Consider the following 27,685-nt stretch of genomic DNA (forward strand, 5'->3'; position numbering starts at 1 on the left):
CACTATGCAGTTCAGGCTGGCCTTAAGCTCACTTTGTAGCCCAGGCTGGTCTCGAACTCTCAGTGATTCTCCTGCCTCAGCCTCCCGAGTGCTGGGATTATAGGAATATACCACAACACCCAGCATTGATTGCTGTCTTTTCTGAATGTTCTTCTAGCTTTTGCTGATAGTTCCTACACTTAAATTCCAGGTTTTAAAAAGAGAACATTGCCTATTCTCCTTCTTTGTGGAGAGCTCTTTTTAATAAGCTAAGTTTTAGTCAAAATTCTTGTTACAAGTGATGGAAGCCAAGTTATAATTGGCTTAACTCTTCAGAGATCAAGGCTGATCTGAGAGATGCAACAGACTCTTTTTACCTAGTATTAAGGGGTAAACAGCCAGGCATGATATCTCACACCTATCATCTTAGCAGTTGGGAGGCTAAGGCAGGAGGATTGCCATGATTCTGAACTATATAGTACAACCCTGTCTCAAAAAAAAAAAGGGAGTCCGGAGATTTAGCTCAGTGGAAAACCACCTGCCTGGTATGTACATGGTCCTGAGCTCTATCCCTGGTACCAAAAAAAAAAAAAGGGCCAGGGATATAGCTCAGCAGCATAGTGCCTGTCTGGCAAATGTGAAGTCCTGAGTTCAGTCCCCAGTACCAAAAAAAAAGTGAAGAGGTTGAATTAGATATTGCCAAACTGTTTTCTATGTTGTCTTACAAAGTGAAAACAGCTATCATAAAATTGCACTCACTCTCTAATTATTGGGATATGCAGGAGAATTTTAGAAAGTAATAATCACCAAAAAAAAGAAAGATGGGGCTGGTAATTTAGCTCAGTGGCATAAGCGCTTGTCTTGCAAGCCTGTGGTCATGAGTTCGATCCCGGGTACTGGTAAAAATACAAAAAAAAGAAAGAAAGTAATAAATCATCATGGGCAACTTTTTGAGGTTATAGAGACTTTTGAAAAATTACCCGATTTTCATTATATAGCAAATACCCACTCAGGCGCCCTAAGCAAAAGGAGAAATTTACTTTTACAGCCAGGACAAGGAGGAGACAGGGAGGACAGTTCTCTCAACCTAGAGGTGAAATGTAGTTGTGCTTCATTTGTGTCTCTAACCAGGGAAGCCATTTATAACCAAGGAGGGGTCCAGACATGATGACCCACAGTTGTAATACCAGCACTTGAGAGGCTGAAGCAGGAAGACTACTAAGAATTCAAGGCTGGCCTGAACTACACATTAAGACTCTTATCTCAGAGGTTAAAAATTAAACAACAACAACAAATAAAAAAGTGGGTACACAGCAAAAGAAATTACTGTGTGAAAACAACCCACAGAATAGGAAAAATCTGACACTTCTCAGATGAAAAAGTATGGCCAGGCATGGTGGTGCATGCCTTAATCCTGGCAACTTGTGAGGCTGAGGCAGGAGGATTGCTGAGTCCCAGGTCAGCCTTGAACAAAGTGAGTTCAAGTCATCCCAAACTGCATAGCAAAACCCTGTCTTAAAAAAAAAAAAAAAAAGGTCAAGCAGCAAATAAATACATGAAAAAATGTTCCACATCACCGCTCTTTTGAGAAACGCAAATTTCAATACTGCGATTCCCCTACACCCCAGAAAGAATGGCTGTTATCAAGAAAGCAAGCAATAACAAATGCTGGAGAGGCTGAGGGGAAGAGGAGCCCTTCTCCACTGTTGGGAGTGGTGCGACCACTGTGGAAATCAGTGTGGAGATTCCTCAAAAACTAAAACAAGACATTTCCCATTTGACCCAGCTGTGCCACTTCTAGGTATCTTCTGACAAGAATTAAAGAGCAAGGCTGGGGACTTAGCTTGGTGGCCTAAGTGCCTGCTTTGCAAGCAGGCGGTTGTGAGTTCAATCCCCGGTACTGATATTAAAAAAAAAAAAAAAAGTTAAAGAGCAGCATATATGCCACACTTGTTTATAGCAGCATAGTTTATAATAGCTAAATCTTGGAAATAGCCCATATGCCCATCAACAGACAAATAGATAAAAATGTGGGGTTTATTTACAATGGAGCACTCTACCATCAGAATGATAAATGAGTTATTTTTAGGTAAAACAATGTACTTCAAGACCATAATTTTAAGTGAAATAAATCAGACACACAAGTTTTAACTACTGTTGCTCATTTGTGAGAAATCCAAAGGAAACGTGAGGAGCAACACGGAGGACAGGTATCAGGAAGGCGGAAGAACATGTCCAAATGGGAAGGGGAACACAGTGGGGCAGGTTGAAGGGGAGAAATGGAAACTTTTATAAATAGAGGAAGAAGGGTTGAAGGGAATGGAAAAAAAGAAGATAGACACAAGTTCCCTAAGATGAATGTGATCATTATGTATGGAAAATACATTCTAATAACCAACAACAACAACAAAAAAAACCCAAGGGAGGTGACTCAGTGAGGGCACTAGCACGTGTGAGGTTCTCAGTTCTACTCCTAGCACCACAACGTACCAAGGCAGGATGCGAGGGCTGTCCTGCTGTAACACCTGTCACTGCACTGTAACCAGAGTTGAGGCAGCCGATCTGGCTGGCTAGGCAGAGTGTCCCTCTCTCACTGCTCCACTGTCGGTGTCACTCCCGGCCGGCAGGAAGGACACACAACAAAGTCTGGCAGTGGACAACCTTTTCTTTTATTTTCCTTCTCCGTACAGCCTGCCCCGGGAATCCTCCCGGCCGAAGCCTCTGTTGGTCCGCTCCCCGCGGCTCCTTGCGTGCTTCTCCCTACAGTCTGTCCCGAAGCCTCTACCGGTCCGCTCTCCGCGGCTCCTTGCGTGCTTCTTCTGCTTCTTCTGCTTCTTTTTTTGGCGGGAGAGGCACTCACTTTTATAGGGTTACAGTGGCCAATCAGTTCAAAGCGCACGATGCGGGCTGATTGGCTAACATCAGTTGTTGCTAGGCAGACTATCTTACAGGGCGGGTTGTGAAGCAGGAGATCTTACAGGGCGGGTTGTTTACCAAGCAGGAAGCAGGAGATCTTACAGGGCGGGTTGTTTACCAAGCAGGAAGATAAGCGCCATCTTAGCACACTCGATGGGAGGGGTAATCTAGCTCAGGCTTTGCTCTTTCCTACAGGCCTCACGTCCGCCAAGTAAGGCGACCGGGCTCGGCCGCGGCTCCCAACACTCCACGTGTGTCCCTCCCAAAGCTGTGTAGTGGGAGGAAGAGAACGACACTGCCTGATAGAAGCCACACTGCCAGAATCTCCAAATAGGCTCTCAGGACCCAGGCAGGTGTACTTCAGTCTCAATCCTCATAGTCATTTGGCTCTGTCTCTAGCTACTTTTGTGCAAAACATGGCATCTAAGGGCCACATCAACAACTTATTTTGATGCCAGAAATGAAGCAGACAGGGTCCAGGTCCAGGTGCCAAGTCCCAAGAGATAATCTGAGTGGCCCCTCTTAGGGGCCCACTCCCATCCAATTCCCTCCAGTCACAAAGTTCGAGTGTCACCTAGGGGGCCATCCCCTTAGGTGGGGACATGGTTCTCAGAGAAGTTTGGCCCTAGTAGCCACCACTTGGGCAAATGGAAATCTCATGGACTAAAAGATCCTCAGCCCACTATTGACATTTGCTTAATGAACACACATTGTGAAGAGTGCCGGCAGTCATGTTCCAGTCTGACTCAATTCACAAGCAAGTGACAGGCCATACTTGCTACAAGAGTCTGAGGAGATGTGGGGAAGCAGAAGGAAATGCCGGCGTGGCATTCTGAATACAGCGCAGTCTAGTGGTCAGCAGGCCGCTCCTGTGACGAATAAGAATGTCCGTGTTCCACCCTCAGAAGTGGGTTTCCAGGGACCCCATTTTGAGCAGATTGTAATCACAGGAACCTGTACACATTACCTTTGGTGACAGGATCTTTGTGGGGTGGTTAAAATACAAATCTGGACACACTATGTTAATTATAATTCCAGTGTTTGTATGCTTGCTTTTCTATTTTTTATTAGACTATAAGACATTTATTAGACTATAAGAGGGTAAGAACTGGGATATTTCACTTCAGAGCACATGTTGTGGCATGTCCTAGACCCCTCAACCAACGCAGACAGTACTTATTAAAGGAACTAGATGAGGAGGGGTGAAGTATGAAAAGAGGGCCAGGGATGTAGCTCAGCGACACAAGCACCTACAAGGTCATCAGTTCAATCCCTGTATAGCAATACGAAAAGATGTAGGAAGTAAAGCCAGCCTGAAAGGAGCTTATGGCAGGACTTCCAGGCAACCAGAACAAACTTTGTTTTTGCTTCAGATTTTTGGGAGGAGGTTGGAGTTTGAGATAGGATCTTGCTATGTACTTCAGGCTGGCTTTGAACACGCTGTGTAGCCCAAACTGGCTTCAAACTCACAATGATCCTCCTGCCTCAGCCTCCTGAATGCTGAGATTAGAGGTGTGCACCACTACACTCAGCTAAAAGTATTTTTAAAATAAAGGGCAGATATAAATATTCAGTTTCTAAATAAACTTGAGATACATAAACAAAGTGATGGATATAATTAAAGCTTTATAATTGAGTCATGTCTCTGACCAAGATAATATAAACTTGCCAAAGGCAAGAGAACCTGCTCCAAAGTAGCTATGTCAGACCCATGACAGGAGAGGCAACTTAGACTTGGCAAAATACCATCAGCTGTCATAGTAAATTACTGTCTATTTAATTTTATTAGCTGTATTTGAGTTTGCATTAAATAATGTAGATTTATTTGGGTTGTAGTTGCTTAAGAGTTACATGCGTAGTATTTAGTTATATTTAAGCAACATATTAAAAGGCAATTTTAGCATAATTTCTTTGAGATGGGGTCTGGCTATGTAGTGCAGGGTGACCTTGGACTCACTGCATAGTCCAAGTTGGCCTCCAACTCTCTGCAGTCCTCCTCCCTCAACTTCCTGAGTGCTAGTAGTACAGACATGCACTACCCCATCCAGCTAGCATAATAATTTATTCATAATTCATGGATGATTAATAAGTCTAATAGTGTTTTCTTTTAAAAGTGCAGTACTGGAGCTTGAGTCCAGAGTGTCCTGGAAATCCTCCTGAGTGGTCATTAGCATCTCCAAATGGGTTAATGGCATTGCTGGAAGATGTGGGGAGTTGCAAGGTTAGAACCCATCGGTTTTTGGGGAAGGAGCTTTTCTGGTATAGTGTGGAGGTGCTTTAGTGTAAATCTTAAAGTATCCAGCTAGGAAAACAGGTCACATTATTGGCAGGAGACATTGGCATTGAGAAAAATGCCCAGGTCACTAGCCTCTAACCAGGTGGCTCCTGATGCTATAAATCCAGGCAGGAGTGGAGGGTGAGCAGGTTTATTATGCCAACCCACATAATCTGCCCTGACTGGTTCCAAACAGTACTTGATGTCACTGCCTCCAGCTCTCCAGACTGGCTGGCCCATGGCTTTGGATAATTAGTCAGGACTCAGGTGACAAGACACTGCAGAGATGCGGCAGGCTGGGGAGTCTGTTCCCAGTAAGGGGCTGGGGACATGAGGCAAACACTTCTCTCTCCCTTTTCACTTATATTTCCTACCCTTAACTTTTCCCATTTCTAGTTGATGTCACTGCTCTTCATGATCCCTGGAATTTTCAGTCCTTCATCTGCCTGCAGAGTTCTGCAGAGGTTCAGCTCCCCCTAGCGAAACGAGCCATAACTGGCAAACTCATCCATGAACCTGACAAATTACTACTTGAACTTTTTTCTTTTTGGGGGGGTGGGGAGTGGAGAAGTGGATCTCTTTTGAGTCAGGGTTTCACTGTATGGTTCAGGCTGGCCTTGAACTCACCTTATAGTCCAGGCTGGCTTTGAATTGGCAGTAATTCTCCTGCCTCAGCCTCCCAACTGCTGGGATTTTTTTCTAGGTGAGTTGGACAATTATATCTCTCTCTCTCTCTCCTCTCTCTTCTTTCTCTTTCCTTCTCTCTCTTCTTTCTCCTTCTCTCTCTCTCTCTCTCTCTCTCTCTCTCTCTCTCTCTCTCTCTCTCTCTCTGTTTTGTACCAAGGATTGAACTCATGACTTCAGGCTTGCCAGGCAGGTGCTTATGCTGCTAAGCTAAATCCGTGGCCCCAATTAAATGTGTCTTTATCAACGAACTTTCTTTTAGGCTAATAATAAACTATTGTGGCACACACCTATTATCACAGGGATAATTTGGAGGCTGACACAGGTGGATCACTTGAGTTCAGTAGTTGAGCTGGGCAATGCAGCAAAATCTTGCCTTTAAAAACTGGGCCAGGAATTTAGCTCAGCAGTGTAAGCGCCTGCCTGGCAAGTTTGAGGTTGTGAGTTCCATTCCCAGTACCAAAAAAAAAAAAAAAAAAAAAAAACTATTCATGGTTCCAAGTAACCATTCATTATTATTATTTTGTTGCATAACAAGAGAAAACCAATTTTAATTCATCAGATTAGAAGCATAATAATAATAGAATACACTTTTTTCTTCTCACTGCTGTGGGTTGAACCCAGAAGGACCATTTGTTACTTTTTTTTTTTTTTTTTTTTGTCTTTTTCGTTTTTATCGGTACCAGGGATCGAACTCACGACTGCCTGCTTGCAAAGCAGGCGCTTATGCCGCTGAGCTAAATCCCCAGCCCCCCATTTGTTACTTTTATATTCAAATTTAAAATTACTTTTTGGTGTAAGTAGGTTTCCTAAATCTAATTTGAATTTTTGAAAGTTTAAAGAAAAATTTTTAAATGTTACTGCCACAGTCACAGAATTCTTAAACTTTCAAAATATCACTAGGCATACAGTGTCCTGCATATTTTCATTGTCCATTCCCATCATTGAATATGGCTGATTCTTTAAAGGGTAACTTTTCTTCAAAACTATGTTTTCAAACTAGACTCAGGCCAGGTGTGGTGGCAAACACCTCTAACCCCAGCACTTAGGAGGCTGAGGAAGGAGGATTGCTATAAGTTCCAGGCCAGGCTGGGCTACAAAGTGAGACCCCATCTTAAAAAAAAAAAAAAAAAGCAGCAGCAGATCCAGCTTTGAAATGCTTGAATATTTTACTATAAAGAGCTCAACTATTTTGTGTTGAATAAATCAATCAGTTTTTAAAATGTCTTTTTCCTTGTCCTTTGTCTTTTTGAGACAGGGTCTCCTATGCAGTTCAGGCTGGCCTTCAGCTCACTTTGCAGCCCAAACTGGTCTCAAACTCACAATGATTCTCTGGCCTCAACCTCCCGAGTGCTGGGATTACACGGGTGTGCCTCTATGCCCAGTTTAAAAAGTCTTCTTATTTTTGTCCTGTGAGATCAGTGCTTCATCACTGTGGCCCAAACTCAGGTGCAGCCTTGTTGATTTAAAAATTTCTAAAGCGGGTACATCCCTATACTCTCACCTATTCAGGAAGCTGAGGCAGGAGGACCACAATTTCAAGGCCAGTTTGGGCAATTCAGCAAAATGCTGTCACAAAATGAAACTTTAAAAGGAGTGGGCGTATAGCCCAATGGTGGGGCACTTGCCTAGTGTGCACAAGCAATGTGTTCAAATAAAAGAAAAAGTAGACAACTGCAAAACCTAAATGAACTCTTGTAGTCACTAGACTATAGCAGCCCAGGACAGCGAACTGAGAGGAAGGGACAGGAAGTCAGCCTTCCAGTCTCCCAGCCCTCTGCCTGGTGGCATTTACCAAATACCAGCACAGAGAAGGGCTCCCAAGGGAATCTGAACAGAGTTGTTCACCTGGGAACACAAACAAGATTGGGGAGACTGAGGCTGCTAATGTTCTTAAGGCACAGTACCAGAAAGAACAGAGCTATGCATAGAGAGAGATCCAGAAACCCACATGGAAACTGAGTGTGGTGGCACTCACCTAGATCCCACCACTCAGAAGGCTGAGGCAAGGAGGATTACTATCATAATCCAACTGTTGTATATTGTAGTCCAAGTATTGTAATCCCTTTTCTAGTCCTCCTTAAAAAGATTTTTACCCTAAAGGAGACGCTGCAATGCTGGGAGGCAGGGAGGTGAAAGGTCACCTTCCCCACCCCTAAGCAATTTACCTGTGGCCTGAAATGAATTCCAATGGGCTACCTGTGCATCAGTAATGCCCCTTAGGCTCCACCCCAAACCTAAGCCCCCATGTATGCCCCCACACCACCCACACCATGTGTCGGGTAGAGAGAATGCCAGACCCCAGAGGTCTTGGAGTCTCTCTCCACATTCTTAAAATAAAGGCCACTTTTATCTCATTATTTCTATCTTTTTAGCTGCATCGAAAATTCTTTTTTTTTTTTTTTAATTTTATTTAAGGAGAAAAGAAAAAAAAAAGCAGGGAAAGGGTACAAGTTATACAGATTTACAGAAAAAAAAATGAACAGTAGGAAATCACTAGTTAATGGATTACATATTGTCATCTTAGAAATAATTGTTCAAGTCACAAAATTAAAGCTTGTAAAGTGGACATTCCATCAATGATACTGCAAACAGTTCTGTTCATTGATCCAATAAAACTCTGTGATATCATTTTCTATCTTATACACTTAAATATACATGCAGTTATATAGTTTAGAGTACTTTCTTTTCCTCTCTTTTGTACCATGACTATTACACATTTTGGGTTTCATTGCTCCCACGGTTCTTATGACTTTTTTGGAAGAGAGTAAAACCAAATGTGACATAACAGAACAGAATCGGTCAAGTCAAAAGGGTGGACATAATAGATAATGTAAAAACATAATACAGGTGATCAACAATGGTTACCATAATGTCTCCCGCTATCTCTAATAGAATTGCCTATATCATTAGTTATAATACAATTGAACAAAACAGTAAAGAATAAAACCGACAAAACCAAAACATTGGAGACATTGTAGGTCTTCAAAAGTAGCTAAAAGTCAACAAGAATGGGCGTCATAATGAATCTCATTATCTTCACAGCTGATGCCTAAACTTTCGAACCTGATACTATCCAGCAAAACAGAATAGGGGAACATCAGTTAAAAACCAGATGGTGAGAGTAATACAGGGCTTTAAATCAAGGTAATGAAAAGTCAAAATGGGTTACTATAATATATCCTGCTATTTTTTTCCTTTAATTAAAAGGATAAAGATAAAAAAGTAAATAATGGAGTGGAGATTGAGATAAAAGAGGGCATAACAACGAAACAGCGCAGATCAAAACATAACCATTTAAGCAGAATAGTGTTTCACCACCAGATAATCCTAACCTAAAAGTAGTTACCATATTGTTTCTTTCTTTGAAATCCTTGAGTACAACTTCGTATACTGTAGCATTAAGTATATCAAAACAATGTAAAACCATTCAAGAGAATGACAGCATTACAGAGTATTTAGAATCGACTAACAGAAAATGAACAATGGTTTCTGTATAATCTCCTTGTCTTTAAAAGGTTTTTGCTTATACTATCGTACATAATAAAATCCAATAAGATACAGCCTATTTAGACCATTGGAGACAGAAGGACAAAAGCTAGATGAGACTTCAAAACAAGATGATACTAAATCAGTATTACCTATTAAGATGTCATTTTCTCCAAAATAGCTGTTCCTATCATCCAATCTTCTCTGCCTCATTTCTGTTAAGCTCTTTTTCTGTCAGTAGCTGTCAGTTTGTCTTCTTCATTTTGTTCTCTGCTCCATTTGTTGTGGCCTCCCCGCCACTATTTCTGGGTTCTTTGTATTTTTCTTTTTTTAGAATATCCTGCAATACTTTCTGTAGAGTTGAATTGGTAGTTGCAAATTCCCCCAGTTCCTCTTTATCCTGGAAGCACCTTGTTTTTCCATCAATTTCCAGGGACAGTTGTGCAGGATATCTCAATCTTGGCTGGAGATTATTATCTTTCAATGCTTGAATTATTTCCCCCCACGCTCTTCGTGATTTGATGGTTTGTGCAGAGAAATCTGCTGTAATTCTGATGGGTGTTCCCTTGTAAGTGGTCTGGTTCTTGTCTCTTACAGCTTTTAATATTCTGTTCTTGTATTGAATTTCTGGAATTTTTATTATTATATGCCTGGGTGTTGCTCTGTTTGGGTTGTAGGTAGCTGGGGTCCTGTATGCCTCATACATCTGAGTATCTTTACCTTTTGCTAAATTAGGAAAATTCTCCTGGATTATTTCTGTGAGTAGCTTTTGTAGTTCACTTGTTTGCATCCCTACTTCTTCTTTTATGTTCTTAATCCTTAAGTTATGGATCCTCTTATCATCTTCTTGTCTTTGTATTATTGCTGTTTGTTTCTTTGTTATTTTTAAGAAGTTTTTCATTTCATTCTCCCATATTACAAGTCTGCCCTCCAGTTCAGATAGTCTGTCCTTAGTTTCTTTCAAGCTGTTATGCCAGTCTTCGATAGACTTCTTAGTATCTTGGTAGTCCCTTTGAACCTGCTTCACGTATTCTATGCTTTCTCTGTTTTCTCCATCAAACAATTCTCCCCTTTTTTTCTGTTCTTCCATTCCATCACCTGTTTTTTCTTGGGTGGTGCTTAGCATTTCTCTAACTATTCTGCATACTTCTAGCTTCAGGTCGTTGATAACTTCATTCCTGAATTGGTCTATGAGGCTCTCTATATGGTGCCTTATGTGTATTGGTGCGGTGTCTGCTATTGCCTGTTTCTCAGAATTGGGGGCCGAGGAGACTTTCTTGTTGCTGCCTCTTCCCATGCTGCCTCTTCTTCTCTGTTCCTTATATATGCAAGCTTATATAAGAGGCCCAGCTTCTCTCCCAGTCAGCCACAGCCTGATCGAATTGCGCCAGTTAGGTGTTCCCGCTCACCGCTGCGCACCAGGGAGTTACGGACCAGGCAGCCTACGCGTCTCCCCTCCCGGCCACCATCAGGCTCTGGGATCTGGGTTGGGACAGTCTACCAGGTCCGCCGGCAGCGTCACGCAGGCCAGGCACTTTTCACCAATCCCGCCCGAGAGGGGGATGTGTGGCTGGAGTCGCCACCGCGCCCTGCTCCTGCAGGACTGCTCGGGCCCAGAAAGTCCTCTGCTGGAGTCAAACTGTGGTAGAGTGTCAGTTTCTCTCACTCACCTCACCATAAGTCAGTGCACGCCTCCCTGCCGTTCGCAGATTGCTGTTCTCAGAGCTTCTGCACGTCTCTCCCCTTGCCGAGCCGCTGTAGAGGCAGCCAGCCGCTGCGCGGCGGGAAACCCAAATCGCGGCTTACAATGGCGCGGTTCCAGCCTCCACACCGAGTCTTTTCTGTTCCTGTTTTAGCACCAGGACTGCATTCCAAGTTGGCTTCTCTCAGCCCAGTTCGTTCCTGAGTCAGCAGAGCATATCTCCACCTGCTTATGTCTCCTTAGTCCGCACCATTCCTGGCTTCTGAGCCGAGTCTTTCAGAGAGCCGCCGGTAGTTGCTGTTATCTGTCCGCCATGTTCTCCCGGAAGAGTCAAATGGCAACTTAATTGTGTGTACTGAGCAATTGGCTAGATCTTACATCTTTGACATCCTCCATAATATATTAAAAGATCACTGTGTGTCTTTCCAGTCTGTAAGAGTCCTTCCATGAGGCCTGTAGGCCGTAGAAGTCTCAGTAAGCAGTCTAGCCGGGACAGAAATTCTCAGCACTTGCATCGAAAATTCTATCAATTGGTTCCCTGCAGGGGAGTGACTCCTGGGGTCTTTCCCAGTCTGAGTCCCCTGCCGATTCATGGACTGGACTGCATCCTGGATTAATTCCTCACTTCTCAACACTCGGGAGCTGCTCAACTTGTTCCTACTGGTTTGCAAACACCAGTCTAATTCATTTACTGCAGGTGAGCTAATTTCTGTCCGAAGATTACTCTGTGCTGGGCCGGGCCCCATGCTGGGTTTTCTTTCCGTCAAGGACTGGGGTAGTGCTCTCATGTCCCTTGGGCAGCCCCGAGGCAGAGCCACTACTGTAATCCAGGGGAACTCCACTCGCCTTTTGGTGATGATTAAAAAACATGAGTTTTGGAACCAATTACCGTCTTACCGTCTTACCGTTGGTTTAAGAGGCCACATGATGACTTGACCTGCCTTAAGCCACGGTCCACTGGCTCACTTGACTGTGATTTGATAATGAGAAATACCTTTTCCTCTCCCCAGAAAACCACACCTCTGGGGTGCCTGGTTCAAAGGCTACCAAAAAACCAAAAGGCTGATCTTTTATTTATGCTTATCACAACAGCAGCAAGTTGACAAAAACTCTCCATCTTTAGGCCTTTGTTTTGGGAACATGTCCCTCTGCCCTTCCCCCTTTCCATACTCAGGAGGTGGCTTCTTTCTTTACAGCTTCTCCCCTATGTCTCTTACACCAGATCCCGCAGCTTTCTCAGTGCTGTCCTTTCTTCCCAGCTTCACTCATTTCTCAATCCCTCCTGGCACCGCATGCCAGCCCACTTTTTCCAGTGCAGGCAGGGATGGAGACAGTGTTTGGGGAGGTGCACGTGGACAGCATTGGGCTGCACGCAGGCCGGGCGGGCACCGTGTGCACCTACTAGCCTGGCCTGCGTGGGCTGCTCTGGGCTCTCACGCCAGGCACCGGCTCCTCGCCCCCGCTGTGTACTCTGTGCACCTCGGAGCAGTCCCAGCCCCCAGCCCAAGACCCCGCCCCTGAGCACTCCCGCCTGGATGGCATCACAGAGGAGGAGGCAACAGGATGGGGGGGAGGGACCGGGAGGAAAAGGGGCCAATGGCTGCCCTATGGGGCACCTGGCCATTCCTCCTTAACTCTCTGAGTTAACCAGGTTCCTTTTCTGGTATTATTTCAAGAGATCTCTATTAATTAATCTACAAAAGAGTACAGGCCAGTCTTATTTATTATAGTTCAAATTGGCCAGATATATTTCAGTGCACCCTGATTTTATAAGATATATGTGTTGTTTGTTCAGTCCGTTTATAATGTACAGATCATGTGTCCATGTTTGTCCATTTGCCTGCTCTGTAGACAGCTGTTTCTTTCTTTCTTTCTTTTTTGTCTTGCAGTTCAGGCTGCCCTTGAGCTCACTTTGTAGCCCAGGCTGGTCTTGAACTCACAATGATCCTCCCACCTCAGCTTCCCCGGTGCTGGGATTATAAGCATGAGCCACCACACCAGGCTCAGCTGTTCCTTTTTTTGAGCTCAACATTTTCCTTTTTTACATTTTCAAACCATTTAATCAAGGTTTACTTGGGTTATAATTTTTTTTTTGTCTTTTTCCTTTTTATCGGTACCGGGGATCAAACTCACGACTGCCTGCTTTCAAGGCAGGTGCTTATGCCGCTGAGCTAAATCCCCAGCCCCTGGGTTATAAATTAAAAAACATGCTTCCACCTAGTTTGCAAGCTGGTCAAAATGGTGCTAAAACTGGTTAAAATCTCTTGGGGTGAAGAGACATTGGACAAGACTTCAATTGATAAACGGGGAAAGTGGCCACCTGGTAAATTTACCAACCTTGTTTATCGATTAAAGCCTCTAATAATCTCCATAGCCTTATGGGAGACACCTCAACTGAAGTTCATGTGACTAAGACAATTCATTGTTGCTGACCTGATGGTATATTCATGTCTTCAAATATAAAACTGAGATTGTTTCTGCTGCCTTTTTCTTGTGTTCTAGCCAAGAAATACAGATCAGACCAACACGAGGTCACTAGTCAAACAATAATTTTTAAACAAAAAATTTATATAACGTATGATAAGTGTTTTCTTTCAGATCCAGACATATGCTTAGAGATGCTTCACAAATTTCTTCAGCACTCAAATGTTAACACACTCATGGTTAATAGCCATTTAATGTTCTATGTTAAGTTTACTGCCTATACTGTACTGTACTGTTATCAATCTTCTAGATGTTCAACAACTGAAATTAAGAGATAATTATAAATTTCTTTTGGATTCCTTTTGCTGGGATCCACCAGATCTTTTCCAGAAAAAAAGGTTATATGATGCATGCAAAACAACAAGACCAGCACTGGGGCAGAGGCCAGGTTTGAGCCTTTCCCAGCCTGTCTGCCAGCCCTGGCTCAGCTCTCAGCCGAGCCATAATTAACTATACTTAACCGATGTTAAATGACACTGTAGCTGATCTCTCTCCTAAATAAAAAGGTAACATTAATCAAACAGGCCCTCAGAGCCGGGCGTGGTGGCTCACGCCTGTAACCCCAGCACTCGTGAGGCTGAGGTGGAAGGATCCTTGCGAGTTCGAGACCAGCCCAGGCTACAAAAGTGAGCTCAAGGCCAGCCTGAACTGCATAGTGAGACCCCATCTCAAAAAAGACAAAAATAAATTAAAATAAAAAATAGATAAAACAGGCCATCCTCCAAAAATCAGATGGCATTAGACATTCTAACAGCATAAAGAGATACTTATATATGACAAATAAATGACATGTCAGTTCCTAAAATTCCCTGGACCTTATGCTCCTTATAGGAAGCCATTACTAAAGTTATGATCATAAATACCCTGTTGATTATATTATTTGACTCCTGCATGCTTAATTGATTCTACAGATACCTTCCACTGTGGGCGAGATCCCAAGACAAAAAGCTAAACTTGGCCCTCAAACCCCACAGGGAGACCTTCTTAATATGATTTTTCGTGTTTTCAACAACAGAAATAAAAAATAACAATCTGATCGTTTAGCAGTGACATTTGGAGCTCTGAGACAGGTAAACTGACACAAAGTGGAGCTGCCTGAGCCCTTCCTGGACCATACTTCAAATGCAGCAGAAAGACATTGGGCAAGAGAATGCCCTAATCCTGGCATTCCTTTGGGGCCTTGCCCCAGGGCCACTGGAGCAACTGTCCTAGCCACAAGAGAGCAGGTAAGCCATCCTCCAACTCCTTGCCCTCACAGGAAATGCCATCACGGCCAGATTTATCGCTGACAGATCTGCTTAGACTTGCTGCTAAGACTGATGGTGCTCAGGGCCCACAGCCCCCATTAAGATGTCCTTCTCAGAGTCCCAAGTCCCACTAGAGGTCTCAGGTAAGACGTTCTCTATACTTGTGGACGTAGGCCATGTATAGGGTTCTTCCTGAGGTTTCAGGCCGCTATATTAAGTCCTCAGTCTTTATAGGGGTATTGACGGCCAACCTATGCAGCCTGTACAGACAGGGCCTGTTTCATGCAGGTTCCAGTCTCACTTCTTCTCTGGTCGATCCCATAGTTTGAGATTCCTCCAATTCCACCTGTGCTGCCCATGCCATGCCTATTTTAATTCGTCTCAGGGATCCTTCAATTCTTCCTTGTGTTCCCCAAGATCCCATGGCTTCCAAACATTTACAGGGGCTTAAACCTATAATTAAGTGCTTTTTAGACAATGGTTTTCTTAAACCTACCTATTCACCCGCTAATACTCCCATTTTCCTGGTACTCAAGCTGGATGAGTCTTACCCTCTAGTATAAGACCTTAAGATACTCAATAGTGCTATTACCCCAATTCACCCAGTGGTGTCAAACCTTACACCATGCTCTCTCATATCCCTCCCTCCACTGCTCATTTTACAATCCTAAATCTTAAAAATGCCTTTTTATTCCTTTGTATTTATGCAGACTGACCCAGACACCCTGAGGTCTCAACAGCTTACACCTGGTATTAGTAAGGTATTAGGCTAGTAAACCCTCTCCTCAGGGATACATAATACTCCTTCCTTTCCTATTCACCAATTTCTCAGACACAACCTGGCCAAGACTGACAGATAAATTTTACACACATGCCTTGCCACAAAACTCTCAAGTATATTCTTATCTTTATACTTTCTCAGGATAAATAAAAGCCCTTCTCACAACCAAGGAAACTGCTGATATACTTACTAAAGTCTTGTTACATAAAATCATCACAAGGACTACAACCAAGGTAGAGAGGCCCATACCTGGTCTTTTTAGCAACCTCAACAGTGATCAAAGTTGCTAGACTGCCATCCTGGTTTCACATCACTCAGGCTAAGTGGTGCCCTTCCAGCCCTAGATCTAACCATCCTTTTGCCCACTCATCTCCACCTCGCCAAGGCCTCACAGCCACAACTCTCAGGCTGAGTCATATTTTGTTGTCCAATTTGGTTCCTAATTTCTTACATTCTATTAATTATCCTTTTTACAGCAGGACCCTCAACAGTCTTTCCTAAAGACTTCCACATCATACATACCAGAGACAAGTCTTACCTACCTACTCTCTTAACTTTTACCCTTTCAGATGGGGGAATAATCACCTCTCATAACTTCACTCCTCCTAACCCCACACTTATTTTTCAGAATTCTACCTCACCATGGCAATGATTCCACCTCAACATGGTCCTTATAAAATGACATATCTAAATCAAAGGCACCTTTCCTCCTACCTCACCTGGGTCCTTAAATATGATAGTGGCCTGCCTTCTCATGACACCTCGTCTCTGTCTTTCCAGTCTAACATGCAGGCATTCACAAGTGATAAAGTTGTCCTGGTTAAAACACCTGGCATCAGCTTCTACATGGGCATCAACTGTCATTCTGTTGACCCTCCCAAACCCCAGTACAGTGCCCCCTTTCAGCAGGACGTAGTAAAAGAAAAAAAACTCTGCCCTTTTTCCTAATAATAAAGAGACGGGAATGAAAGGATTTTGTCCTAAAGGGGACACTGCAGCGCTGGGAGGTGGAAGGTCACCTTCCCCACCTCTAAGCAATTTACCTGTGGTGTGAAATAAATTCCAATGAGCTATCTGTGCATCAGCAATGTCCCTTATGCTCCACCCCAAACCTAAGCTATATGTATGTCCCCACACCACGTGTCTGGCAGAGAGAAAGCCAGAGACCTCAGTGGTCAGGGGGGTTCTCTCTCTGCATTCTTAAAATAAAGGCCACTTTACTCTATATTCTGTCTTTTTTTTTTTTTTTTTTTTGCGGTACCAGCGATCTAACTTGTAACCTCGCAATTGCCAGGCAGGCACTTATGCCTGGCCCTATATTCTAACTGCGCTGAAAACACTTTCACTCCTCACAGTCTGGAAAGTTGTATTTGGAATCTCATTGAAATATTATTGGAATCCCAGCAGGTTAATTCCAGTCTACCAACTCCAATGCAACTCATGGTGAGAGTAAAGACACTAAGATATATTCAAAGTTATGGGCAGCCAAAGGGTCTTAAATCTGATCCAAGTGAGAATATACAGACAAAAGGCCTTGATCCAAGGCCTCCCCCAGAATTTATTATCTTGTGAAGAAGGAAATGGTTCTAAGATGAGTGACAGTGAGGACGCTAGGAATTACATGAGTAACTTGAGCTGGCTGGCCAGGTGGGGAGAAAATCATTTTTGCAATATGCAGGGAGAAATATGCAGAAGGACCAGTCTGTATAACTCAATTAAATGGTTTTAGGAGGCTTCAATTTCTGATATGTAAACTTCTGTACTGTTGTAGTGAGGGGTTGTGCAGAGAGAACAATTAAAATCAGGACATGGAGTTTATAGTATTATTTTATGATGGTCACCCAGAGTTAACACAAGAAAATGCAGAAAATCTATCCACAACACCAAAGACATAGAATATTCCCAAAGGCTTGAAACCCACAGCAATGTTCCACATGAGTCCAGATGAAGACCCACAGCTCATGACAATGCCTCCCAGGAGTCCAATTGGAGGTCTAGAGCCCACAAGAAAGGCTCACGCCAGTCTCTTTTACAGATCTGTGCTGGGAAGGCCCAAAGGTCAGTGGTGGAAGCTATAAAGTCTATGCCAGTGGGATGAAGGAGCTGTGCTGGTGGGATGAAGGAGCTGTGCTGGTGGGATGAGGGTTCTACACTGGAGCCGAGAAGTCACACTTATAACAAAGACCAGGGCTATCCTGAAAAGCACCACTGCCATCCTCAGCAACACGGAGGCCCCAACCTCCTCTGAAGACAAGCACAGCTGAGTACCTGCCAGGAAGCAGCATGAGGAGTTCATCCTGGAGATCAAGTGGCACAAGTCTTCCCCTCCAGAGCCAGGAAGCAATGCTTGATGTGAGGACCAGAGCTTCTCCAGGAGAACCAACAGCTCAGACAGCAACTCATAGGAGAACCCACAATGCCTCAACGCAATAACACAATAATGCATTAACCTTCCTTCGCCTTCTCCACGTCTCTATTTATGCTGGAATTTTCCTCAGGTGGAGCATCTATGCTCAGCACCGAGGTGATTTAATTCAGCTGGCGTTAAGTTAACCATCGGGTTTTAATCTGTAATACGTATCCTGGGAAGTCATGGCTTTTTGAGGTTGCAACCCAGTTGACATTCCTGGAGCTGAGTGGCTCTGCTATCCCACTGCATTCAACCATTTAATAGGGAATGCAATTCGAGGAAACAAGAAAATGTCAGTTGGACTTAAAGATTACATATCAGTACTTCGGTTAGCCTTATTTATATTGCTTATAGCCAATTGATGGAAGAAGGAAAAATAGCAGCCAGTTCTGAATATAGCAGTGCATGGAAACAAGACTCAATTTAAGCAATGCTGAAGCAACTGTTTTGCATGCAAGGGGAGCTGTTCAACTTGTCTCCTATAGATCACTATGCATTCAATGTCAGCCAGGGCTATATAGACAATTCCAGGCCAGCCTGAACAACATGGGGAGACCTTGTCTCAAAAAACCAAGATAAATTAATAAATGAAACAAATCCACATAACAGTTCCCTTGTGTCTGCAGTCAAATACTAAAGGGGATTATAGTTGTATGAGCTCCCTGAGGCCGGTGAAAGAAAGCTACAGGGAGAAGAGAGAGCTCAACAACTGTTGAGGATCACAAGTGTACAAAAATACTTAATTTTGCATACTTCCTAAGGAATAGATGGAGGCTTGGGATTAACAATATCACCCTTTTGAGATTTTTCCATTAACTCTTTAGGGATGAGCCATCCACTAAGACTAAACTAAAACCATTAAGATTAAAAAAAAAAAATAAGACAACTCCAGGGCAAGATCCCTCGTAGCATAAGATCATCTCATCTCCATTTGAATTATCCCAGGATTATCCACTGCTCCTGGCTGAGTCATCAACCTCGGAGTCTTTCACCACCTGGAGTCTAGTGGAAGTCTCTCCTATCACTGTATACCCATGCTGAGGCATTGATCACCAGTCCTCCCTCAAGCATTACTAAATCTGTCTCTTATTTCATCCTTTTGCCATACACCTTATACAGGCTTAGCCGGGTGCCCAATAAATGACCATAATCATTCACAGAGCATTGGGATCCCTTGGTGACCCCATAATCTGGTGAACTATGGGTCTACACAGAGCTAAATTAGACCTACAGAAAAGGCCAGTTCACCAGCAAAGCCTCAGAGACAAGTCTTGAAAGGGCTCCTCAGACTCACAATTACCTTCTGGTCCACCAGGACAAAACTCAATATTCTCAGAAGGAACCCAGTAAAAGCCATGCAATCAACAGTGGAACCAATAGTGACCAGCATCCAATCAAAATGGCAGAGCCAGCATAGTGGTACACACCTGTAAACCCAGCACTTGGAAGGCTGAGGCAGGAGGATCACCAGGAGTCTGAGGCCAGCCGTGGCCACATAAGTGAATTCAAGACTAGCCTATATTACATAGCGAGACTCTGTCACAAAGACAAACAAACATCTAGAGGATGAAAAAAACAGGCAAATCCACAGGACAGAAAAAGGAAGAATAACTGCCTATACGGAAAGGTGTGGGAGAAATGAGAACAGGGAACTTCCTTTTGAGTTATAGAGACATTCACCATAGATTGTTTTTTTGGTACTGGGAATGAAACATGACCTCATGCTTCCCAGGCAGGCGCTGTGCCACTAAGTTACATCCCCAGCTCATCCACCATATATTTGGATCACTCTTGTATATATTTCTAAAGGAATTCCTATGAATACATTCAAGGATTTAAGAAAACATGAACAAAATAAGAAGTGAAGACTAAACAAACCATTATGGTTAGAATTATGTGTCCACCTCAAAAAAGACTCTCCAAAGAATATCACTGTGCTGCAATGGTCATACATGTTCCTAAAAATTTAGGGACTTACCAAGGAGGTGAGGCAAAGGAGAGCTTTTAAAGGCAAAAAGAGAAATGTGTGTCATATGCTGCTAGGATAGAGAATTCACTGGTCTTGGAGCCCCATGGCAGGAGTTGGCACCAGCTCCCTGGTAGAGGTACCACTGCTGGGCACTTGTTCTGTTGAGGGCATCCTGCTGTCCCAAGTAATGTTAAAGACAAACCTTCCCTGAAAAATGGAGTTACAGTGTAACCAATGCACTGATACAATTTGAAAGAAAAAGATAAAGCTTTCTACAAGGTATGGTGGCACATAGCTGTAATTCCAGCCACTGCACTCAGGAGACTGAGGCATTTGGATGGCTGAAGCCAGGAACCCGAGGACAGCGTGGAGATACAGTACAGATAGATTTTGTTACAGAAAGCTGTATGTGTGAGGCTGTGTTCCTGCAGGGCATTGAGAAAGGTTGGGAACAGTGTATCACAGGCAGACAGGAGCCTTGTTTCCTGGCTCTAATTTTGTCTGAGTCTGACAAGAATGATTTCATCCTGGTATCATCCACTTTCACGCCCTAAGTAGTTTACCTGGCCTTTTCTAGTGTGTGGGTGAATCCCTTATGTCGTCTACTCTCCTAATAAGAAAGTCAACTTTATTAGATTTCACTCTTATAATTTCATTTAATCTTATTTATTTCCAAATACAGTCACACTACAGGTTGGGGCTTTCTCTTGGTTACTTTTCTCTCCTTGCTGAGAAAAATTATCAGACATGGAAAATGAAGGAAGGAAAGATTTATTTAGCTCAGGGTTTGTGGAGGTTTCACTCCAGTATCAGCCGGCTCCAAGGCAGGGTGGCATGCCATGGGGCAACACTTCAAGGAGGCAGAAGACAGCAAAAGCAGCCAGAGCAAAAGAGGGCGGGCAAGTCTCTTTTCCTCCTCTGTAAGCAGGCTATCCCCCCACTGGGGTGGGTCCTTTATACCCACAACATCTGGGTGCCCTCCTCTTACACAGGCTGAGAATGTTTACAAAGGAGAGAGCCTGGCCCCCTGCAGAATCAGGTAAACTTTTAAACTTCTCAAATTGACACAAAATCATTACAGACTTCAACACACAAAATTTGAAGGGGCACAAATCACTGTATAACAAATACAATGGAACATTATTTGACAATAAAAAGGAATGCAATAAAGATACATTCATAGTATGGGTGAACCTTGGAAATATTGCAGGGAAAGTTAGGGGACAGATAGGGACATCTGTTTATTAATATGCTCCCTGGGGACAAGGATTTTACCTTCTTCATCATTATTTTTTGCATTATTCTTTTGCTAAAAGAATGCTGTCCATTCACTCCTGTTCAATTAATATTTATCATGTTCAGTAACTACTGTACTAGAAAATATTCAATTAATTAACAGATACATGACAGCTCTTATCAGTTGAAAAGTCCTTGCTGTTTTCTTTTTGTCTTTTTGAGGCAGGGTTTTGCTGTGCAGTTCAGGCTGGTCTTGCACTCACACCAATCCTCTTGCCTCAAACTCCCAAGTGCTGGGATTACAGGTATGTACCACCACACCAAGCTTGCTGTTTTCTTGAACCCACATGAATCTGTCCTCAAGATACATCTGCGCCTCCTTTCTCTCCCTGCACACATCACTTACCTTGGCAACTCTTATGATTTTGTTTGTACATTTTTTTTCCCAATTTGAAACACCATTCACACTTCCTTCCCAATTGAAGAACTACATTTTCCTTTAAAAAGGCCAAGCTAAGTCCCCTTTTCCTAGTAAGCCAGAATTTCAGTGACCTACTCTCCCATTTTCCGTTTTTATGGTCTGTACTTGTCTAGCACACACCATTTTATATCTTTTCTCTTTTTAAATCTGTGTTCTGTGCCCATGATTAGTTGCTTAATTTCTTCAAAACAGAGATCCTCAGGTTTATGTTTTTGGAGTTCTGTTTTTTGCACTTCTGGTGATTGATTAAACATAGGACCTTCACTCTGCAGTACATCCCCAGCCCTTTCAAATTTTTTATTTTGAGGTAAGATCTCACGAGGTCAGTAAAATTCACAGGCTGGGTTGGAATTTGTGATCCTCCTGCCTCGGCCTCCAAGAATGCTGAGATCACAGCTATGTAAATACCACTCTAGTCTTTGCTTGGTTTTGAGACAGGATCTTGCCATATTGCCCAAACTTTCCTCAGGTTTTGGGTTCAGGTAACCCTCCTGCTTCAGCTTCCTGAGTACTTAGAACTATAGGCTGAAACCACCATGCATAAGCCACCATGCCCAGCAAGAATCCTGTTTTGTCTATTTTTATATTCAGTTATTATATTTTTATATTCAGTTCCTATTCTAGAAACTCTCAACAAAATGTTTACTAGTTTGTAGTGGTTGTTAATTAGACTGTTAAGTGTTAAAATCATCATTATAAGAGAAATGGGGCACATTAACATTTTTATTTTAAAAAGAATGAAACCAAACAAAATAAAACAATAAAGCCAATCAAAACAAAACAGTGAAAGTAATATAGAACTTCAAAACAGGATAATAGGAAACCAACAGCGGCTACATAATAACTCTTGTTATCTTCAAAATAGCTGCCCGTGCCATCAGACAGAATAAAATCAGGGAAGGGCAAACTGGCTTCTTGTTTCTCCTCCCCAACCCACATGTCTTCCACCCACTCATGGGTTAATTGGCTGTGGGGCACTCCTCAAACCTACGTTAGGTTGTAAGTGAATAATGAAGCTGTTAAGTACGAGAACAACATTTCCATCATATTTAACCCTAGACTATGGAGGTATACCTCTATATACATTTACCAGAATATTCAGAGTTGTATCTGTTTTTTGTTTTGGTAGGGGGATCAAACTTACTCAGTGTTGTATCTGGGTATTGTTCTATATTCATGTAGTATGGGTAAGTGTACTTTTTTTATTTTGGGGGAGTCAGTTTATTTTGTTTTTGAGACAAGGTCCTGCTTTATTTTTAACTTTTTTTTTTTTTTTTTTTTTTTTTTTTGTCTTTTTGAGACAGGGTTTTACTATGCAATTCAGGATGGCTCTGAACTCATTTTGTAGCCCAGGCTGGCCTTGAACTCATGGCAATCCTCTTGCCTTAGTCTCCCAAGTGCTGAAATTACAAGTGTGAGCAACCACACCCCATCAGGGTCTTGGTTTATAGTTTGGGCTGGATTTGAACTCATTTTATACCCCAACTGGTCTCTAGTTTGCAGTTATCCTCCTGCCTCAGCCTCCTGGGTGCTGGGATGGTAGAGGTGTGCCACCACGGCAGGCAAGTCAGTTTTCAAAGGCAAATGTCACAGTGTACATCGGGACATCTGTGTTCACACCAGCAGTTCTTTGACACTATATTTGGATGTGCAAGCTATAAAAAGCTTCTGTACTGAGTGACCTTTCAGACAGAAGTCAGATCAAGTGCTCAAGCTGCCACTGCCTGTGCTGAGTGGAAAACAACAGAAAGCTCTGGGTTCAAATAGCTATTGGGTGTTTGTTTTGCTTCACTTTGTTTCCTTTTGTTTTGCTTTAAGAAGATGAACACAGAAACCACAACCCTGGTGTCCCTGACGGAGGCGATGAGAAGGTTGCCAAGGGCTCTGGGGAGGGCGTGAGCATGGGTCTGCTCTTTGGGAAGGCCGGGGAGAGAAGAATGGGTAGAGGTGGACAAGGAATCACAGACAGGCTGATTAGATTGTATTTCAAGGTCCTGTCATTCTTTAGATTAAGAAAAAGTGAATTAGTAATAAAGAGAAATCTGCTTTCCTGTGCTATCATTTCATTCATATGCCTGTACCAAATGCTAGATTTACAAACATAAGCAGTACTAAGAGATCAAAGAGACAGAACTGAAGGGCTTCCTGAGTACTTGTTAGCTTGTTGGTCAGCCTTCAATAAAAGCTCTTTCCAGGCCAGGGATTTAGCTCAGTGGCATGAGCGCCTGCCTGGCAAGCATGAGGTCCTGAGTTCGATCTCCAATACAAAAAAAAAAAAAAAAGGGATGATAGAATTACTGAAAAAATATAATTTTAAGGAGGAGTGGTCTTCAGATAGAGTCTTGCTTTATATAGCCCAGATTGGCCTCACATTCCTCATCTTCCTGCCTCAGCCTCCCTAATCAGTGCTGAGATCAGCATACCCAGCTTCAAAAATACAATTTAATGCATGTGGCCATATATTGATGATGCTCCTAAGAACTACAGAATGTGAAGGGAGGATAATCAAGTTTGCCTTTGACACAAGAAAAACACTCTTCATAGAGGGACATTTAAGCTGGATCTTAAAATGTGTGTGGCTGGGGATTTAGCTCAGCGGCACAAGCACCTGCCTTGCAAGCAGGCAGTCATGAGTTCAATCCCTGGTACCGGAAAAAAGAAAAAACAAACAAACAAAAATGTGAGTGGCCTTGAGAAAATGTAAGACGGCAAGGAACTCCAGGCTGAGGAAAGAGCATTTGGGAGCCGTGTGTTAGTGGCTGGGAGGTGACGGGGATGGGCAGAAAGGAAGACTGGGGATAAAAGGCTTCTGTTTCCCTCTTGGGAGCTCCAGCTTGGTTCTGAAGATTTCACTGGGTAAATCAGGATGGTAAAAAAGGGCATCTCCAGGCATGGTGGTACATGCTTATAAAACAGCTCTCAGGAGGCTGAGCCAGGAGGATCACCACAAGTTTGAGGCCAGCCCAGGCTACACAGTCAGGTCAAAGCCAGCCTGGACTGATAGTAAGAGCCTGCCTCAAAAAATCCAAGAACTAAACTAAAATAAAGGAATATCACATGTCATATTACATGACTGTATTTTAGAACACGCCTGCAGGATGAATTGGAGGCAGAACAAGGGTACAGTTAGACTACTACAACTGGAAGCCCAGGCAGAAGATAATGAGGAGCTGGTTTAGTGGACAGGGAGAGGAGGGTGTGGGTTAGGCAGATGGAACAGAGGCAGGCGGCCAAAGGGCGAAGGCAAGAAGCTCTTCAGGCAGAAAGGATTTCAGGAAAACCGTGGAAGCCAAGTGTGGCAGCACATGCCTGTGACCCCTAGGGCTTGGGAGGCCGAGACAGAAAGTAAGGCATTTCAGTCCAGCTGGAGAGCTCTGCCAGGCTGTTTCAAAGAAAACCTAAAAGAACTGAGGATATAGGTCAGTGGGAGAGTGCCTCACACACACACACACACACACCCCTAGACACAAATGCACATGCAGTGGCAGTGGAATTTGAGTTCATCCTTAAAAGAGCACTAGGATCTGGACACAGGGTAGGGTAGAGAAAGCCGCTTTACTCCACACTGGTCCCAGGGCTCGCTGGCAGTATGATACCAAATCTCAGTCATTTTGATATTCAAAGTTTTGGTCTGTAAAAAAGTAAATATGACTGCTTCACTTCTTATGAGGGTAAGGATTATATTATTGTATTTTACTTTTGGTACCGGGGATCAATCTCGTAACTGCGCGTTTGCCAGGGCAGACACTTATCCCACCGAGCTAAACTCTCAGCTGGGGCAAGGATTAAAGTAATGCTTGCATAAGATACTCTTTAGTAGTAGTACACACCTGCAATTTCAGCACTTGGGAGGCTAAGGCAGGAGGATTGTGAGTTTGAGGCCAGCCTGAGTGATACAGCGAAATCCTGTCTCAATAAAGCAAGCAAAAAAACCCAAAAAAGTGAGGGAAAAAAACCCACCCAACCTCTTTTAAGTATAAAATATAAATACAAAGACAAGATATAGCCAATAATTCAAGTAATTAGACAACTCAAAAGTCCTACAATACAAGGAATGAAAGAACAAGGATGTGGGCCAGAGAGAACTGGCAAATGAACACAGTATCTATTCCATCTATTCATAATTTGAATTTTAAGTATTTAGGGATGGGAGGTGTAGTTTGGTGGTGGTACAGGCCTTGGTTTGATCACCAGCCAAAATCACCAAACAAAAGCAAATTTGTAGGGGGTTTACAGTCGTAGGTTAAGGCAAAAATCTGTTTTGTTCCATGATCCAACCTTGATTATTCTGTCCTACAGAGTAGATCAAAAACTCCAAGCTTTAGAAGCACAGTTCAAAGAACTGGACAACACCAAGGACCATCTGACCCGGAAATTTGAAAACCATAGCAAGACTTTGGCAAGCCAAGCTGCACAAGATGAGCTGTGGGTGGCAGTTATGGCACTCAAGTGAGTACTGACTGGGAAATCAGTGGAACTCTGTGCTTCTATGAGAGTTTTCCATGTTCATTCCAGAAGTGAATTGAAGCCGGGCATGGTGGTCCATCCCTATAATTCCAACACTTAGGCTGAGGCAGGAGGATCACTGGGAGTTCAAGGCCAGGCTGAACTACATCAGGAAACCCTGTCTCCAAAAACCAAACCAAACAAACAAATAACAAAACAGCAGTAGGGTCTTCCAATGGGTCTGCACTGAGTTCTTCTAATGGAGTGTAGTTTATGATTGCAAGGTTTTCTACTGCTTATGCAGCTCTCTGTTTCTCATAGGTTCACTTCAATGGAACTGAATATTCTGTACAGCTATGTCATTGAAGTACTTATCTGCTTGCACACTCATGTGCTTGAGAAGCTGCCAGACCTGGCAAAAAGTCTACCCACCTTCACCTCTGTCCTTCGGCGAAAAGTCAAGAACCAGCGCGTCAGAGTGGCCTGGGAATCAGTCCTGGAGGAGAGAGGCTTGCAGGAGGGAGATGTGGCCGCGCTCTGCGCCTTCTTCATGGCGCACGGCAGCAAGGCAGACCACTACGCCGCCACAGCCAGACGCACGTACGTCGGAGATGCCACCTTCATGATCACCAGGGTGGTGAAGAACACCGCCTTGCGAGAGGGTTTGCTGCGGGCTGTCCAGGTCATTGACAAAGGGAAAGCGGCCAGGAGGCCTGAAGCACGAATGTCCTCCCTAAAAGAGCTGCTGCCATCAGTCAGACAGGAGCCTGCTTAATCCCAGCACTCCCGAGGCTGAGGCAGGAGGATCACTGTGAGTTCGAGGCCGGACTGGGCTACATAGCAAGATCCTGTCACAATAAAACAAACAAAGAAACAAAAACCTGTCATCCTACGACCCAGTGATTCAACAACTAGTAATTTATCTTGGAAATTGAAAAAAATACAGACAGAAAAGAAAAAGTCACAATTTATTTACTGTAGGCTTATTTTTATAGCAAAAGCAAGGGGAGCATTAAATGAATTATGATAAATTGACAGACACATATTTTTTGTTCAGCCATATAAAAGAATACAAACTGGGCGTGGTGGCTCACACCTGTAATCCCAGCACTCAAAAGGCAGAGGCAGGGGGATTTGAGACCAGCCTGGGCTACAAAGTAAACTCAAGGCCAGCCAGAACTGCAGAGTAGTGAGACCCTGTCAAAAAAAAAAAATGCAGCAGTATTTACATACTGATACGCAGTTATCATGAAGTTGTATTGTGCTTTTAAAAATATTTATATCCTGTATATTATTAAGTGGAAAAAAGACAAAAAACATACGCATATATTATGTATAGTAGCTTGCAAAGGCAAGCAGAAACACTGAAACAGCCCCCAGGACTAGCGGCATATTTAACATTGGAAGGTCACTGACTAGGAATCAATTATTCCTCAAGGGCTGAGGATTTAGCTCAGCAGCACAAGTGCCTGCCTGGCAAATCCACGGTCATGAGTTCGTTTGCAGTGCCAAAAAAAAAATCATTTCTCAAAATTTTAGGCCCTGAAGGCCCAGAGAAGGAGGTTTTCGGGGTTGTGAGGGGGCAG

At 43.3% G+C, this 27,685-nt stretch overlaps 1 protein-coding gene and 1 long non-coding RNA gene across 3 annotated transcripts in view; one reads left to right on the top strand and one right to left on the bottom strand.

Annotated features, from left to right (window-relative positions):
* Positions 1 to 27,685, bottom strand: part of LOC106029217 (uncharacterized) — a 52,122-nt gene that overhangs the window by 15,648 nt on the left and 8,789 nt on the right. For both annotated transcript variants that reach the window (XR_010039195.1, XR_010039194.1), the window contains exon 2: positions 26,532 to 26,947. This is a non-coding gene — a long non-coding RNA (uncharacterized LOC106029217). The remainder of the gene's footprint in view (positions 1 to 26,531; positions 26,948 to 27,685) is intronic.
* Positions 23,374 to 26,979, top strand: Smco1 (single-pass membrane protein with coiled-coil domains 1). The gene is made up of 3 exons (XM_003476966.4): positions 23,374 to 23,524; positions 25,953 to 26,102; positions 26,421 to 26,979. The coding sequence occupies exons 1-3, from the start codon at positions 23,475 to 23,477 to the stop codon at positions 26,872 to 26,874; spliced, it is 654 nt and encodes a 217-aa protein (XP_003477014.1). The 5' UTR covers positions 23,374 to 23,474; the 3' UTR covers positions 26,875 to 26,979.

This window comes from Cavia porcellus, unplaced genomic scaffold (assembly GCF_034190915.1).
Source record: "Cavia porcellus strain 051 isolate PalLab524CR breed Dunkin Hartley unplaced genomic scaffold, mCavPor4.1 scaffold_14, whole genome shotgun sequence".
NCBI classification, from domain to species: Eukaryota; Metazoa; Chordata; class Mammalia; order Rodentia; family Caviidae; genus Cavia; species Cavia porcellus.

Excerpts from the sequence above, each read along its gene's own strand:
- Smco1 (XM_003476966.4), top strand. The coding sequence starts at position 23,475 with ATGAACACAGAAACCACAACCCTGGTGTCCCTGACGGAGGCGATGAGA. Across the intron at positions 23,525-25,952 it reads CTGACGGAGGCGATGAGAAG|AGTAGATCAAAAACTCCAAG; the intron begins GTTGCCAAGGGC and ends TCTGTCCTACAG. Across the intron at positions 26,103-26,420 it reads GTGGCAGTTATGGCACTCAA|GTTCACTTCAATGGAACTGA; the intron begins GTGAGTACTGAC and ends TGTTTCTCATAG.